Here is a 16,430-nt window from a genome sequence, read left to right on the forward strand (position 1 = left end):
AGACTGTAAGTCAAAATAAGCCCTTTCCTCCCATTAGCTACCTTGGGTCAGGGTACTTTGTCCCAGCAATGAGAAGATAACTACAACATTGTATAAATTGTGAAGCCCCAAGTTCATGTTGCATAGTTGGAGTATCACATACCTGTAAAGCCTAGGCTGGTATTTCAGAAAACAAGAGAAATGAACATTCAGGATTCAGGGATGGAGGCTGTCATGAGTGTTGGGATTTCTCATACAGCAACTCCTGTCACATAGTCAGATGGTAGCATCTGGTCTTCAGGTTTGGACTGGACCCTGAGCCAACCACTTGGCCCAATTGTGTATTCTCTCATAAACCAATCAGGAACTGTGGTAGAAAAGAGGGATCTGGATCTTTCATTAAATCACGAATTTCCTCCTCTGTGGCAGAACTGACTCAAATCAGTGCACTCCTGGAGAACCACTCCAGGAATATCCTGTGTTCTATAAACATTGCTAAGAACAAAGCAACATCATCAGCTTGATGAGAATGGGATTCAACCCAGCACAGGCTCATAATCTGATGAACTTGAAGGTCAGAATGGGAGCTTGTTGCTGGACCTGACAATCTGGGTCAGAAATTGCATTTCAAGCGGTCAAAAACAAAAGTTCAACCTAAACAGAATAGGGACTTCTCTTCGTCTCAAGAGCACCCCTTCGCCCTCCACCTTAGCAGAGCACAGAGCATAACCCAGAGCTTGCAGATGGTTACTTGTGCTTTCCTGTGCACTGGCTTTCCTACTGCAGGCCTTTTAGATATTAGATGTGTGTTGGATGATGGGCAAGAGCTGCAGCTCTGTTGAAGCCAAAGACCACCAGGAATTTATCCAGGTTGTCACTTAAAATGTGCTTCAGGCTAGAGAGATGGCTTAGTGCTTAAGTTGTTTGCTTGCAAAGCCTAACAGTCCAGGTTCAATTCCCCAGTACCCATGTAAAGCCAGATATACAAAGCAACACATACCTCTGGAGTTCATTGGCAGTGGCTAGAGACCCTGATATGCCCATTCTCTCTCTCTCTCTTCGTTTCCCTGTCTCTCTCTCTCTCTCTCTCTGTCTCTCTCCTCTCTCTCCTTGCAAATAAATAAATAAATAAATATTTTTAAAGTGTGCTTCATCTTCTAGTGACAGTGGTGGCACTGCTAAGCCCTTACTCCAGAGCACACGACCTCCATATACTGATACAGAGGAAGATGAGAGTGGCTTTGGAAAGGGAGGATTAGAACCTGGGTCAGGTGCTTCCTTTAGCAAAGGAAGGAAAGACAATCTTAAAACTTGGCTCTGTTTTCTTTTTTCTTTTTTTTTTAATTTTTATTTATTTATTTATTTGAGAGCGACAGACTCAGAGAGAAAGACAGATAGAGAGAGAGAGAGAGAGAGAATGGGCGTGCCAGGGCTTCCAGCCTCTGCAAACGAACTCCAGATGCGTGCACCCCCTTGTGCATCTGGCTAACGTGGGACCTGGGGAACCGAGCCTCGAACCGGGGTCCTTAGGCTTCACAGGCCAGCGCTTAACCGCTAAGCCATCTCTCCAGCCCACTTGGCTCTGTTTTCTTGGTAGGCATTGCTGTATGCGGGGGTAGAACTTACACAGTCAACCCAACTGGATGCCTTTTCTATAGTTGCAAAACAAATGGCCACAACTAACACCACAGAAATTCATGATCTTAATTTTCTAGAGGTCAGAAGTCTAAAATAGGTCTCAAGTGCCTAAAATCAAGGTCTTCACAAGCCACATTTCCAGCCTGGTCTATCTCCTAGAAGCTATCCATCTACACAGGCCCTTCCTCCACCTTCAAAGCCAGCAGCAGCACAAAGCTGCCAACTTTGTGGTAGTTACTCTTCTGTCTCTTTCTTTCATTTATGAAGCCACTGGGCCCACTGGGGTACTTCAGACTAATATCTCCACCTCAAAGTCAGCTGGCCAGCAAGTTCAAGTCCATCACCAGTCTCAGTTCCTATTCTCTGTGTAAAGTAACACCTTTGCAGGAATAAGGTCTGAACGCACAAACATTGAAGCAGTTTAATCTGTTGTGCAGTCAGAACTATCCTTTACCTTCAGGCTATATCTTATAATGATGTAAAGCTGTATCTTTGCCGTGAATTTCAGCCTGCACAGGGAGTGGTAAAGCACAAGGGCTCTGATCTGAGTTCTGGGTCTACTCCCAGCTGTGTGACTCTGAACCAACTGTTTAGTCTCTGTACAGTTTTCTCATCTGTTGACTCTGTGGTGGTTCTAACTGAATAATGGGTTATGGAGCATTAATTGCCGACATCTATTGCACACTTAGGAAACTGGGTATGATGTTCACAGTTCCTTCAAACAGACAAGCAGTCAGATCTGGATTTGAAAGAGAATGAGCTCAGAGCAGGATAGAGAAAGGACAGGTTGGGGTGACTGAAGAGTCCACAATCACTTCTATAGGTATTTCTTATATATCTTACTGAAATATGCATCCATAATTACACAAATTTATATGCCCACAAGTAATTTTTATATTGAAAATGTAGCTTCATATAAGCAGGGACTTGAAAATTGTCTTGGTTCTTTCTGACCATTCCTTCTCTCTCCCTCCCTCTCTCCCTCTTTTCTTGGTTCCAGGGATTACACCCCAGAGCCTGGCACATACTGTTTGCTCTATCCCTGGGCTCCTCCCCAAACCCCTAAGGGATTTTTCAGAATAATGTATGCCACAATTGTTTCCAACTTTCTGTTCAGCTCCCAACATCAAAACATAAGCTCTTATGGGGACAATTTATCTTCTTTCAACTTTGGTTCCCTTCCCTTCTTTCAGAATTGGTTTAAGTATTTCCAGAGTATGCCCATGTTCCTACCCTTTGGAAGGTTATTTTATTTTATATTTTATTTTATTTATGTGATGTACTGAAGAGTATTTTTCTATGAGGGGTGACAAGGGGGGAGGAAAGGGGAGAGAGAGAAGCATGCTCTTGTTTAAATGGATGTCTTCTCTCCCAGCAGGACGCCCACACCCTAGCCTTCCTAGCCTTTAACAGGCCAGTGAGTGGCTGAAGTGCTCTCCATTTGAATAGTTCTTACCTTCTGTGGTCAGAGAAGCAAAGGCTGGTACTGGTCAGGTCCTAAGAAAATGCTTGAGTTATGCTTTGAGCTGTTCACTGTCTTGGCTCAAACAGTCCTGAGCAAGAGCAAAATTCCTTGTGAGTTTATCTGACAGGAATTTTGGCTTTTCACTGGATTGAGCACGCTCTCTCTCTCTCTCTCTGCTCTTCCTTAATCACTAGCACATGGTTTTTATTTGTTGAATAAGATTTTCTGCTTTGTTTTAGTTGTTAAAATTTCCCTTTCCCAGGGGAACAATTTGAGACAGATTGAACATCCCTAATAAGAACATTCTACATCCTGAAAAATCTGAAACTTTTGAGTGCTGACATGATTCCACAAGTAGAAGATTTTACACCTGACACAGGTACACGGTGAATATCATACAATAGATATTACCTTCTGCTTATAGGTACTTATGTATTATAAGCATGTTGAGACTTGGGTCCACTTGGTATCTGACTATATCTATGCAAATAGTCCAGGATGCAAAATGTTTCTCTTTCCAAATGTCTGAGATGAGGCAGATATTCCACCTGTAAAGAGGGAAGACCTCACCTGCCCCATCTCCTGCCTGCTGGTCCTGTCCAGTTTTCTTGCTGTAATGTTAGTCTGCACAAATGTTTGCTCTGGTTTTAGTCTTAGCCTTCTTTATACCATCAGCATCTGCTAAACACTCTACTATGAGCAGAACAAAGCATAAAATTAGACTTATAAATGCATTTACTTATATAATACATAAAATAAATTTGAAGCCGGGTGTGGTGGCGCACATCCCAGAACTCAAGAGGCAGAGGTAGGAGAATCATCATGAGTTCAAGGCCACCCTGAGACTACATAGTAAATTCCAGGTCAGCCTGGACTAGAGTGAAACTGTACCTTGAAAAACCAAAAATAAATAAACAAATACATTTGATAAAAAACAAAAGAAATCAAATATGTGAGTGGTCAATTCAGATAGCATGCAATAGGGCGTCTTTGTAGCTCTTCGGACCTCTGTTGTATGGCTCACGTGTAACTCACACTTAAGTTCATGCATATAGTTCCAGGAAACTGGAAAACAATCATTAGAGTAAATATGACTATACTTGTATAGCTTCTTTAAAAATCAAAACCATGTCTCTCACCTTGCAGATATATAAGTAATTTTTTTAATGGCTGGGGAGATTGCTCAGTGATTAAAGTGCTTGCTTGCAAAGCCTGCTGGCCCAGATGAAATTCCCCAGTACCTATAGGAAGCCACATACACAAAGTGGCTCGTGCATCTGGAATTCATGCACAGTAGCAAGTGGCCCCAGCATGCCCATACTCACTTTCTCTCACCCTCTCCACCCTTGCAAATTAATTAATTCAATATATTAAAATCAAAGAGGCACGTGTAGCAGTGCACATCTGTAATGCTGACACCCAGGAGGCTGGGGCAAGTACATGGGCATGAGTTTGAGACAACCCTGAGCTATGTAGGGAGCTCCAGGCCAGCCCGCGGTACATAGTGAGATTGTCTCAAAACAAACAAACAAAAAATGAACATCTACATTGACCGTGTATGTGTACTGTTCTGCATCCTCCAGCAAGTCAAATGCTATCATGCTCTCTACCTTCTCACCAAAGATGGTTCTCAGTCAGGACTCATGATCATATCTTACAGGAGCCTTTAAACTTGTATGCTATAATGCAACAAAAGCAATTTTCTAACAAAAAGCTACCAGAAATAAATAGTGGAACAAAGTAATTACCAAAACACAGAGAAAGAGCAAGAGAGAGAGAGAGAGAGAGAGAGAGAGAGAGAGAATTCCAAAGTAGTTACAGATTTAAGAGGGAAGAATGCAAACCAGAACCAATTTAAAAAGCCCCAAGGAGACAGGGGTGTGGGCCAAACCCCAGAGGACAGCGACAGAGCACCCGCTCAGGTTCACAGACGGGGCAAATGGCTGCTATTTTTAAAGGAGACCAAAGAAGAAGTCGTGTCCACACATAAAGAGGGAGCACAGTGAATCAGGGAGAAAGTGCTAATTTTGAAAAGGGAGCAGGGTGTTTGTGTTTTCTAAAATGCTATAAAGGCACTTTAAAATAGGGATGGTTTCTGGCTAGCAGCAGAAAAAAGAAAAAAAAAAAACACAATGGAATTAACCATGACTAAAGTATCTGGTTTTTCAATAACCGAAACATGCGGCCATCTATGTCACAAAAAATACTGACTTTGTAGCTAAACATTGGAGCTGTGGTATCACTGGACTTTGGGCCCCCAACTATTGTCATATTTCCCATATTATCTAACTCTTGAATTTCTTACCTCTTAAGACTTTGCACACTGAAGATATGGCTCAATGGTAGAGTGCTTGTCTGGAATGCACAAGGGCCTAGGTTCCATTCCCAGCATCACAAATAGTTAAATTAGTGCAGGGTTTGTATCCCAGAGTCCACCTTTTGGGGCATGGTGACTCACGCCTATAATCATAGTGCTTGGGAGGCTGAGATAGAAGGACTACCATGAGTCTGAGGCCAGCCTGGAGCTACAAGCGAGTTCCAGTTCTGCCTGTGCAAAAATGGAAACCTACCTCAAAAAATCAAAAATAAATGAATTTTTTTTTTTTTTGAGGTAGCATCTCACTGTAACTCAGGCTGATCTGGAATTCACTCTGTAGTTAGTTTCAGGGTGTCCTCAAACTCATGGCGATCCTCCTACCTCTGCCTCCCAAGTGCTGAGATTAAAGGCATGCACCACCATGCCTGGCTAAAAATAAATGAATAAATTTTTGAAAACTTCAAATCTTTCCAACTCAACCACTCTTCAAAGCTCAAGTCTTCTACATACTTTGATCCAGGGCTCTTGGTGTGTTCCTGGTTCTCACAAGGCATTCGCTGGGTTGTACATGCTGTTATATATTGATACATGCCCAGCTCTCTAGGTTTTGGGTTCATTAGTCCCAAGGTAACACATCTTTGAGTCCTAGCACATCAAGTAGTCTTTGGTTCATAGTGGTTCTTTAATAATTAATAGAACTAAGCAACCTCCAGTTTACTTGTCTCTTAGCTTCATAAAATCGCATTACTCTTTGATAATTAAAATCCTAGTATATTTAAAATTAATCCCTGAAGAATTCATAATTGCATTATCTCTGACCCTTATTAACTGTGGCTTTCTGTATAAATTATTATTGCATTGTTGTGACAAAATACCTTACAGAAACAGTTTAATGATGAAGGATTTATTTTGGCTTACAGTTGAAATAGGTTCAGTCCAACATGGTAAGGACAGTGTAGAGAGCAGAGCAGTTCACATCCTGGCAATCCAAGAGGCAGAGACAGGAGTGTCAGTGCCCACTGGAGCTCTCCTTTATCCCATTTTATTTCATTCAGGACCCAGTCCATGGCATGGTCCCACCCCAAACTCTACCGCTTAGATAATTCTCTCTAGAAACACCCTCACAGACACACCCAGAAATACCAACCTCTCAGACAATTATAAATCCAGTCAAGTTGACAATGTGGATTCAGGATCATACCTTCCCAGTGTTTCAGGGAACTATATTGACTGGCCTGTCTTACAGAGATGTAAGATATTTTGCTAATTGTCCGAGAGTAAAAGCACATCAACTCCTCTTGAGTTTGTTAGCTTTGGCTGAAATCTTAGATGAGTCAAACAATCCACCCTCAGAAGGTCTCTGAAATGAAACAAAGGAAGCTGGAGAATTATAAAATACTATTTAGAATGAGGCCTGACTGTCCTCTCTTGGTTGAATCTGTTTGTCAATTGATGATGGTATGCAAATCATGTCCCGTGATGGACAGCTTATACAGAGAGATGAGAGATGGAGCTTGGCAAGGTGGACTTTATTTCCAAAGATAATATTCTTAAGACATAATTGTCAGGGTTTCATAACATCTTGTGGGCTCACTGTGCTCATTAGTGTGAAGAAAACTTCTTGTGGATTCTGGTGACTCATCAGCTCCCTCCAAGGGTATCACCTCCCTGCTCAGTGTTAGGCAAATGCCAAGATTAGGTACATCCTGAGACTCTCAGCTCTGTTGCCCCACTACCCCGGAACAGCTGTCTGAGGGTGTAGGAATGTTCAAAAAAATCTCTCTGGGCCAGTGATCTAGCACAAAAGAGCCTAAGACCCAACAAAGCTTTGGGTTATAAATTACATGCATGAAATTCTATATCAACATATTACATTAGTTATTAAAACCCATGTAGAATGAATATCAAATGAATGAGGAAATAAAAGATAGAAAAACAACACTCTCAATAGGAGAAATAAGGTGGTGCAGTATTCTGTTAAACTTCTAGAGTTAGACTAAAACACTATCAGATTGGTACAGGACTAGACAGACACACCACTGGAAAAGAACATTGATTCTGGAAATTAGCCCAACTATTTTTTTGAGAATTGTACATGTGGGTTGTGTGTGTGTGTGTGTGTGTACATGTGCATAAATATGGTAATGTCTAAAGCAGGTACAATGCTCCATGAATACCGTTACATATGAAGCTAGCCATATGAAGAGAAAACACTTGTCCTTTAGCTCCCAGTGGATCAGAAATATGAATATAAGTAAGTAAACAAATCCACACTCTCCCTCCAATTTTTATCTAAAAGTTAAAGCAGGGATGAGTTCTGTATTACATGTGAAAGAGCTTCTATACAGGAAAAATTAAACACCATATACAAATCAAAATTTCAATGACAAACTGGGCAAAGATATTTTGCAATTTAAGTCTCAAAGGAGGTTTATCACTACTATTAAAAAAAATAGTTCAGACTGAACCAGGCGTGATGGCACATGCATTTAATCAAAACACTCAGGAGGCTGAGGTAAGCACATCACTGTGAATTCGAGGCAAGCTTGGAGCTACAGTGAGTTCCAGGTAAGCCTGGCCTAGAGTGAGATCCTACCTCAAAAAAAAAAAAAAAAAAATCAGGATAGAAAGATGGCTAAGGAAATAAGTGCACTTTCTACCCAAGCATTAGGGCCTGAGCCTGCTCAGGTTGGAATCTGCAGAGCTCACATAAACAGCTGGACAAGTCCACTCACAAATGTAGCTCCGTTCCTGCAGAAAATGGGGGCTGCAGTGTTGCTGGGCTCACCAACGCCAGACTCTGGAATCAATGAGAGACTATGTCTCAAGGGAAAACAAGCTGGGTGACTGATGGGCGGGGGGGACACCTGACATTTCCTGCCAGCTGCTGCTTTAAGCACAGGGAACATATACATATACCACATCAGCATGTACACATATATACACCACACGTGCATTGCACACACACACACACACACACAGAGCCCACATCACTTATGCTATGCACTTACACATTCACATCACTTATGCTATGCACATACACACAGCACATTGTTCATGCTCTGCACATACACACACCTGATTTCACATGCTGTGCACATACACACACCACTCATCACTCATGTTATGCACACACACACACCCCACATCCCTCATGCTGTGCACATACACACACATGTACACACACACACACACACACACACACACACATAAAGTCTCTAAAAGTTAAAGGAAAATAAAGTAGGAATTTTAATCTTTAAAAAGCCATAAAGACCAAGAGTTCTTAGCAGAACATGCTAAACAGTTCTTCAGAGATGAAGCCTCACAATGCCAAGTCACCTGTCTCAAGGAGAGCACATGTCCCTCCTGTACTACCAGAAGCACAGAACTCATGGGCACACTCAGCTTGAGACTCCATGGATACCGATGCCCCTACATTCTGCTGTGGGGCTGTGAAATAAAACCACTGCTGGAGAGGGCATTCTGTAGTATGGAGGCCCATTGACCTCCTTACTGAGAGCATGTCTACAGCTGAAGATGCAAAGTGGAATATATCTTAGGCATGGTATTAATTCCAAAGTTATTTTTATATAAAATAATCAAATGTCCACAAATAGGGGAGTGGCATATCACATATAACCATATGAAGGAGTGTGGGTGACCTCTGTATACACGTGTCTGTAGGACATAGTGAGCAAGATGTAGAACGGCAGACCACAGCACGCAGCTTACATTTTGTGTAAGAGGGAAACACAGAGAGAGGGGATGGAACACTTCTCTTACCAGAACTTATGACATAGACTTTATTTTAAAAACTTAAATATAGGGTACAGAGATGGCTTAGTGATTAAGGACCTTGCCTGCCAAGCCAAAGGACCCAGGTTTGATTCCCCAGGACCCATGTAAGCCAGATACACAATGTGACACTTGTTTCTGGAGTTCATCTACAGTGGCTGGATGTCCTGGCATGACTATTCTCTCTTTCTTTCCCTCTCTGTGCCTCTCTCTCAATCCCTCTCTCTCTCTCTCTCTCTCTCAAATAACTAATTAAATAAGTAATATTTTCAAACTTAAATATATTACTTCAGCGATAAATTTACACAAAGCAGCCTCCACTCAAAGTTGAAAACAAGAGAATTGAATTTGCTGTATATGAAATCAGTGGTATAATCATATAGAGGAAAGATTTATTCCAGTTTGAACTTGGAACATAATATCCCACTGTACAGTAGGATATGTTTGAGGGATAAATATAACTTCAAGTACACATTAAACTTTCCCAGCTAAAAATAGTGGCTTTATTTTTTTGGCTATATCCTTAGTGTATAGGATAAAGCAAATCATTTATGTGTATATATTTGGTGGCAATTGTGATCAAGGCTAGGACTCCACATGTTAGACAGCTGTTCTATCAGTGTGCTGTGTCTCAAGCCCTCTTTTCACTTTTTTGAGATGGTCTAAGTTGACTATTCTGGGTTTGAACTCATTAAGTCGCCTACACAGACTTTGAATTTACAATGCCCCTGCTCCCACCTCCCAAATAGCTGGGATTACAGGTCTGTGCTAGGAAACCTAGGAGTAATTATATTAATGTACATAGATAACAATTTTTTTAGTTTAGGAATGAAAAGTGTGGGTAAAGTTTTAAAAATTAAGGAAAAACACAATATCGCTGTATTTGAGTTGGAATTATCAGTATGAACTTATGATGCTTTATTTAATGCTGAATATTTCTTTTCTCTGCCCAAAAGAAATTACTGTAAACTGGACCCATCAACTCAACAGTCACAGGTAGTTTGTCATTGAACCCATTAACTTTTGCTTGTGTTGTTTTAATAATTGTGAGTCAGTGGCTGAGTCTCTGCCTTTCCTTCTGCAAACCAGACTAAAGGAGTGACAGATTGGGACAGGTGACCCTTGCTCTTGTTTATATTCATTTCATTTTATTAATTTTGTTCAGTTAGTATACAGAATATGGGGCTTCATTACAGTGTCTCATATATCATTGTGCTTTGCTCAAACTAATTACCCTGTTACCTTTCCTTGTCCATCCTTACCTTCTTCCTCCAGATAATCCTCCTTCTACTTTTTGTTTGTTTGTTTGTTTTGGGGGGTAGTGACTCACTCTTGCTCATGCTGACCTGGGGTTCACTATGTAGTAATCTCAGGGTAGCCTCGAACTCACAGCCATCCTCCTACCTCTGCCTCCCAAATTCTGGGATTAAGGGCGTGCACCACCACATTGGGCCCCCTTCTACTTTTATGTCATATAAATATGTGCGTATACATATGTATATTTTAAAATCTAGGTTCTGCATAGAGAAAACATGGCTTTAGTCTTTCTGTCTCCCATTACCCTCTCTTGTTCTCCTGTCCACCCTCCTTTAAGCGGTTTTCTCTCCTCAACCCTTACATGACTTTCAGTTCCTACATACATATATATAAACCTAGATTGCACATATGAAAGAAAACATGCAATATTCTCTTTTAGAAAAATTTAATGTTTTATTTATTTGAGCAAGAGAGAGACTGGAAGAGGCAGAGAGAAAGACAAAATGGGCATGCCAGGGCCTCTAGACATTTCAAACAAACTCCAGACACATGAGCCCCCTTGTGCATCTGGCTTATGTGGGTCCTGGGGAATTGAACCGGGATCTTTAGGCTTCACAGGCAAGTGTCTTAACCGCTAAGCCATTTCCCCAGCCCATATTTTGTCATATTTTAGTCTGGATTATTTTACTTCAGACAGGACTGGTGGCCTAGGGAAAAGAGAAGCCGAGAGGAATGCTGTCGCAGGTATGTTTTGTTTTATTTGTCTCACTCAGCCTGGGCTACCAGGCTGGCTTCAATCCTTCTGCCTCAGCCTCCTCATGTTGGGGTCATAGGCATGGGCTACCCTGCCTGTACAGGTAATAAGTAATTCCTTAAAACTTGCATTTATTATGATGTATGTTAATTTGTCAAAACATGTAGCATAACCCAAACTATGATTAAGGTGAGAAGTGTGCTCTGTCTGCCAGAGGCCTTTGAAATAAGATGATAGAAATTGAGGAAAAGGTTAACAGTTGGGAATAATAATGTAATATGGCCTATGACCTCATAAAAATAAGCATAACTAAAATATACCATATCAAATATTCCATACTAACAATCACTGAATCTTTAGGGGAACGTTTGGTTCTATGTTTGGAGTCAGGCATGCATAAGATGAGCAGGGGTATTTGATTCCATTGCAAAGCATGTTAGTTCTCAAAGAATAGTGAAATTACATCTAAATAAGACAAAAAAAGAGCATAAAGAGACTCCTTTTGCCAAATTGGAGGTAACTTGAACATCAAAAGCAGTGAACCTCAATACAGTTAATTTAAAGATAAGTATTATTCAAATGTGTTTGTTATAAAAATACTAAAAGGAGAGGAAAATTATTAAAGTAAAATATTTCATCACTTTTTGATCACTTTAGAATTAATGAAATAAATTCCTGTTTTCTCTGATGTCTTGAAGCTCAGTAATTCTTCATCCTGTTTCATAATGCAGATGGAGGACGTTGGAGTAGGGCTCAGTGGCATAATTCTTGCCTACTATGCTTGAGGCCTTGGTTTCGATCCCCAGTCCTGCCAAAAAAAAGTATATGTAAAGCTAGTAACATATAAATGTGATAAATAATAGAAAAATGGATGTTAATAACCATATTAAAACATTGTTTTAACATATGTAGCATTTATCTATTGTTTGCAGTGGCTGAAGGCCTTGGTGCACCCAGTCTCTCTCTTTATCTGGCCCCCCTTTAATAAATAAATAACATCTTTAAAAAAATAAAGTAAGACAAAAAGCCACAAAATGAAGTGTACCAGGTTTTGACACTGATTCAAATACTACATTGGGGCATTTGACTAAGGTGAGATATTGGATTATAACAAATTATTTTGGCCCTAGTTATATAAGCTCAGCACTCCAGTGAATTATTTTTAACTTAGTTAGTTGTTCTAATGGTGTCCTTGCTATATGTATTTAATTAGTAGTGATTCATACTAAAATAATTATATTTAGATGTGTATGTATAATTTGCTTTAAAATTCTTCAGCAAGCAAGGGAATGTATGAAGTAAATATGGCAAAATCATAATAGCTATTTAATGTAGATGATGAATATATGGGTTAATAGTTCTTTTCTAGTTTTGTATATAGTGAATAATTTCATCATAAAAACATATGGTTATCATACGCAAGGTGATAGATTTGTTTCTCAGTACTACAAAATAAACAAGACACTACGTATAGCATTGTAATTGGGGATGGGGTTATGATATACATCCATTTTTTCTCATATCTATGTTTTATTTTGTTCTCTACCCCTGTGAGTCTTCTTGTATATTCCTCTTTTGAGTGGACTTGTTTAAATGGTAAAGGAAATTTATCAAAGTTAGTGCTACAGTCCTAGACTGATATTTAATTCCAGCATGATAATAGTATTCAAGCAGGTGGGCATTTGGGACATAATTAAATCCAGTGCACAGTCATCATGAATTGGAGGATTTCCCTTATAAAAAAGGGCTAAGAATAATGCTGTGATGGTTTATATTGAAAGTCAACTTGACAGGACCTAGAATCACCTGTGTGGGATTATATAGATTAGGTTAGCCTCGGTGCAAGTCTGTGATGGGGTATTGACTAGGTTAGTTAGGTAGGAAAACCCACCATAACTCTGAGCAGCACCATGCCAAGGCCTGGGGTCCTGGGCTGCATTAAAAGAAGAGAACTCATGGTGCAGTACCATTCATCAGTCTGTTTCTCCACTATGATGCATTGTAACCCAGAACTATGAAACTATGAGCTAAGATAAATCTTCCCTCCCCTAAACTCGTTCTTATCAGGTATTTAATCAAAGCAAAGTGAAGATCAGAGAGAGAGAGGACACCCATGTGAGCTTGTTTCTTCTTTCTGCCATTTGAAGATGCAGAGTGTCACCTATCCACAGCAATGAGGAGATGGTCCTCACCAGGCATCAAATCTGCTAGTCCTACTGTGTGGGACTTTCCAGCCTCCAGACTGAGAACAACACATTGCTGTTATTTATAAACTACCCAGTGTAAGGTCATTTATACTAATAGCAGTAACGGACTACCATGTGAATCTTCTGGAAATATCTGAGATATCTGAACTCTCAAATTCTGTATCTTCACCTACATGGTCTATATAATAAACATAAACTGTGTTTAAGTAATTCACTTTAAATGTATTAATCCATTTCATACTAACAGTGTGGTGGTTTGAATAGATGGCCCCCAATATATTCAGTTCTTTATTGTTTGTAGTTTGCATCTGTAGCCACCTGACTGGAAGCAATGTCACGGGGTGGATCTTAAGGTGTGGTGGTGGGTTTCAGATTTCAATCTAAAGATATGCAAAGTGTGCCTAGCTGGAGTTCCTGAAGTGTGCTGTGCTGTGTGGCTTTTGGCTTATGCTTCTCTTTCCCTCTGCTTGGGCCTGTGAAGGCAGGCCAGCTTCTTTTGCCATTATGGAACTTCCCCTGGATCTGTAAGCTTCAATAAATCCCTTCCTCCATAACTGTGCTTCGTCTGGAAGTTTGTCTCAGCGAACCTGAATCTGTCTGATACAGTTAGAAAAGTAGAATTCCTGAAAACAAAACCACACTGTCATCAGCTCAGTGCCTGAGCTATACACAAAGGCCACTAGTCAACTCACTGCCTATCACTGAGTTTTAAAATATTTTAAAATTTCATGATATTATGTCAACCTCTCAGGATATTTCCTCTGAAAGGGACTTCAACATTTTATCCTCTAAAATTACAAGTATCCATTAGATAGTGTATGTTCCATTCATAGACTGATGAAAAAAGTGGATGAATATTTTAAAAAAGAGTTGTTTTAATTTCCTTAAAAATATCAAAATTTACCCTTAATGTTTTCACCAACCCTTTCTTGTCAACCCCCTGACTGTTCTGATCCACAAAGGAGACTACTTACTTACTCTTAAAGGGTCACAGCATAGCTAGCACTTGACATACCAACTGAAGCGCATTTCCAAATTATGCATACTTTCTAAAATATTCATTTAATCTTCAAAAACTTTATATCAAGTTCCATGTGGGCTCTTTCTATGATGCAATTCGCACAATTGCTTTAACCTTGAAGATGCACAGCAATGCTCTTTAGATGTCACGGGTTGTGAAGAAAGAATGGGAGAAGTAGAGGAATTTAGTTGCCAAATTAGCAGCGGCCTAGAGCCTGCGTCAGCAGTATATGCACAGTGTCTCGTCATTTATGTCAGAAGCTGTTTAAGTACTGAATATCACTTTCTCCAAATGCACTATGAATTCATGAGCGAGAGGATGAAGATGCTAACCAAGGAGGAAGTTTCTGTCCACCACTTTCTCCCTTAGCTCTCACTTTTACGGCAGAAGCAAGATCACATCAGCCCTGAAATAAAATAGATGTTGAGTTCTATTTGACCAAACAGATGTATCTCTCTTGATATTAACATTTTCTATGTTCAGTTATTTATCTTTAAGAGTAATATACCCAAATCTTCTTAGATAAAGAATCTTCCTGTTGCCTATTGTATCTAGAAGGGCACTCATGACCAGTTGTTTTATTGAATGGGCTAAAGTGGTTGAGGAAATATTTCTACCTATTAGAAAACTGAAGTATAGGGGTGGAGAGATGGCTTAGTGGTTAAGGCATTTGTGTGCAAAGCCAAAGGACCTCAGTTCAATTTCCCAGGACCCATGTAAGCCAGATGCACAAGGTGGTGCATGCATCTGGAGTTCATTTGCAGTGTCTGGAGGAGGCCCTGATGCACCCATTCTCTCTCTCTCTCTCTCTCTCTCTCTCTCTCTCTCTCTCTCTCTCTCCCTATCTATCTATCTTTCTTTCTCTATCTCTTTCAAATTAATTAATTAATTAATTAAATTTAAAAAAGAAAACAGAAGTATAGACCATTTTGGCAGTAGATACAGTAAAAAAATTCATGTATAGAACAAACTTGTTTCACTAATATGTTGTGGAATCCAAATTTGTCTCTGCAAACTTTCCATCTTTTACTTGGAAGAATAATAGTGCCATCATCTCTAACATGACATCTCAGGGGTAAGGCCAGGGTATGAAAGCACTTCATGTTATAAGTTGATTAATTTTATATTAGATTTTAATATAACATATCTAATTGTATTTAAATTTTCACCCTCTTTTGCAACCCTTGTGACCCATGATTTTATACTATCAGACTTCATTCCTATTCAAAACACCTGCAGAGCTACATTATAATCTCATCCTTGAAAAAAAGGAAGGAAAAGAAGGTTCCTTAGCAGCCCTTTGAGCTGTAACAGGAAAGCCATGAAAAACTGCTGAGACATTTAAGCGTGAAGCCCATACCCACGCTTGATGTCTTATGCTTTCCTGAATGCCTCTTTTTCTATTAGTCTTCATGCTTACATCTATGTTAAAAATCTCTTCTGGGGCTGGAGAGATGGCTTAGTGGTTAAGCACTTGCCTGTGAAGCCTAAGGACCCCGGTTTGAGGCTCGATTCCCCAAGCCACACGTAAGCCAGATGCACAAGGCGGCACAGGCATCTGGAGTTTGCTTGCAGTGGCTGGAGGCCCTGGTGTGCCCATTCTCTCTCTCTCTCTCTCTCTCTCTCTCTCTCTCCCCCTCTTTCTCCCTCTCTGTCTGTCTGTCACTTTCAAATAAATAAATAAAAATAAACAGTTTTTAAAAAATCTCTTCTGAATAAACCCCAACTCTGCTTCTTTCATGCTGACTCATCCTGAAATTCTTTTCTATGGTAAAACCAAAACTCAAGGCTTCACCTGAGCAGAAATCTCTACATAGCACTCCTTGGGCTGCTGCAAATGGCAGCATGTAGATGTGTCTGAAATTCCTGCCCTGGGACAGACAGAGGATGAGAAGTGTGATCCATCTATATCCATCTTCTATGTAAGTGGTCAACAACCTCGGCAATGTAGAAACCCTCTGGAGAAGAACATGGAATGACTATGAGGGACCCAAGGC

At 40.2% G+C, this 16,430-nt stretch overlaps 1 protein-coding gene across 4 annotated transcripts in view; it reads left to right on the forward strand.

Annotated features, from left to right (window-relative positions):
- Window positions 1-16,430, forward strand: part of Jam2 (junctional adhesion molecule 2) — a 65,365-nt gene that overhangs the window by 5,109 nt on the left and 43,826 nt on the right. Inside the window, exon 2 of one of the 4 annotated variants that reach the window (XM_045150147.1) lies at window positions 3,345-3,461. The exons of the other annotated variants lie outside the window; for them this stretch is intronic. Coding sequence (XP_045006082.1) covers window positions 3,425-3,461 — 37 coding nt within the window. The 5' untranslated portion in view covers window positions 3,345-3,424. The remainder of the gene's footprint in view (window positions 1-3,344; window positions 3,462-16,430) is intronic. 4 annotated transcript variants of the gene reach the window in all.

Source organism: Jaculus jaculus, chromosome 5 (assembly GCF_020740685.1).
Source record: "Jaculus jaculus isolate mJacJac1 chromosome 5, mJacJac1.mat.Y.cur, whole genome shotgun sequence".
In the NCBI taxonomy this organism is placed as follows: Eukaryota; Metazoa; Chordata; class Mammalia; order Rodentia; family Dipodidae; genus Jaculus; species Jaculus jaculus.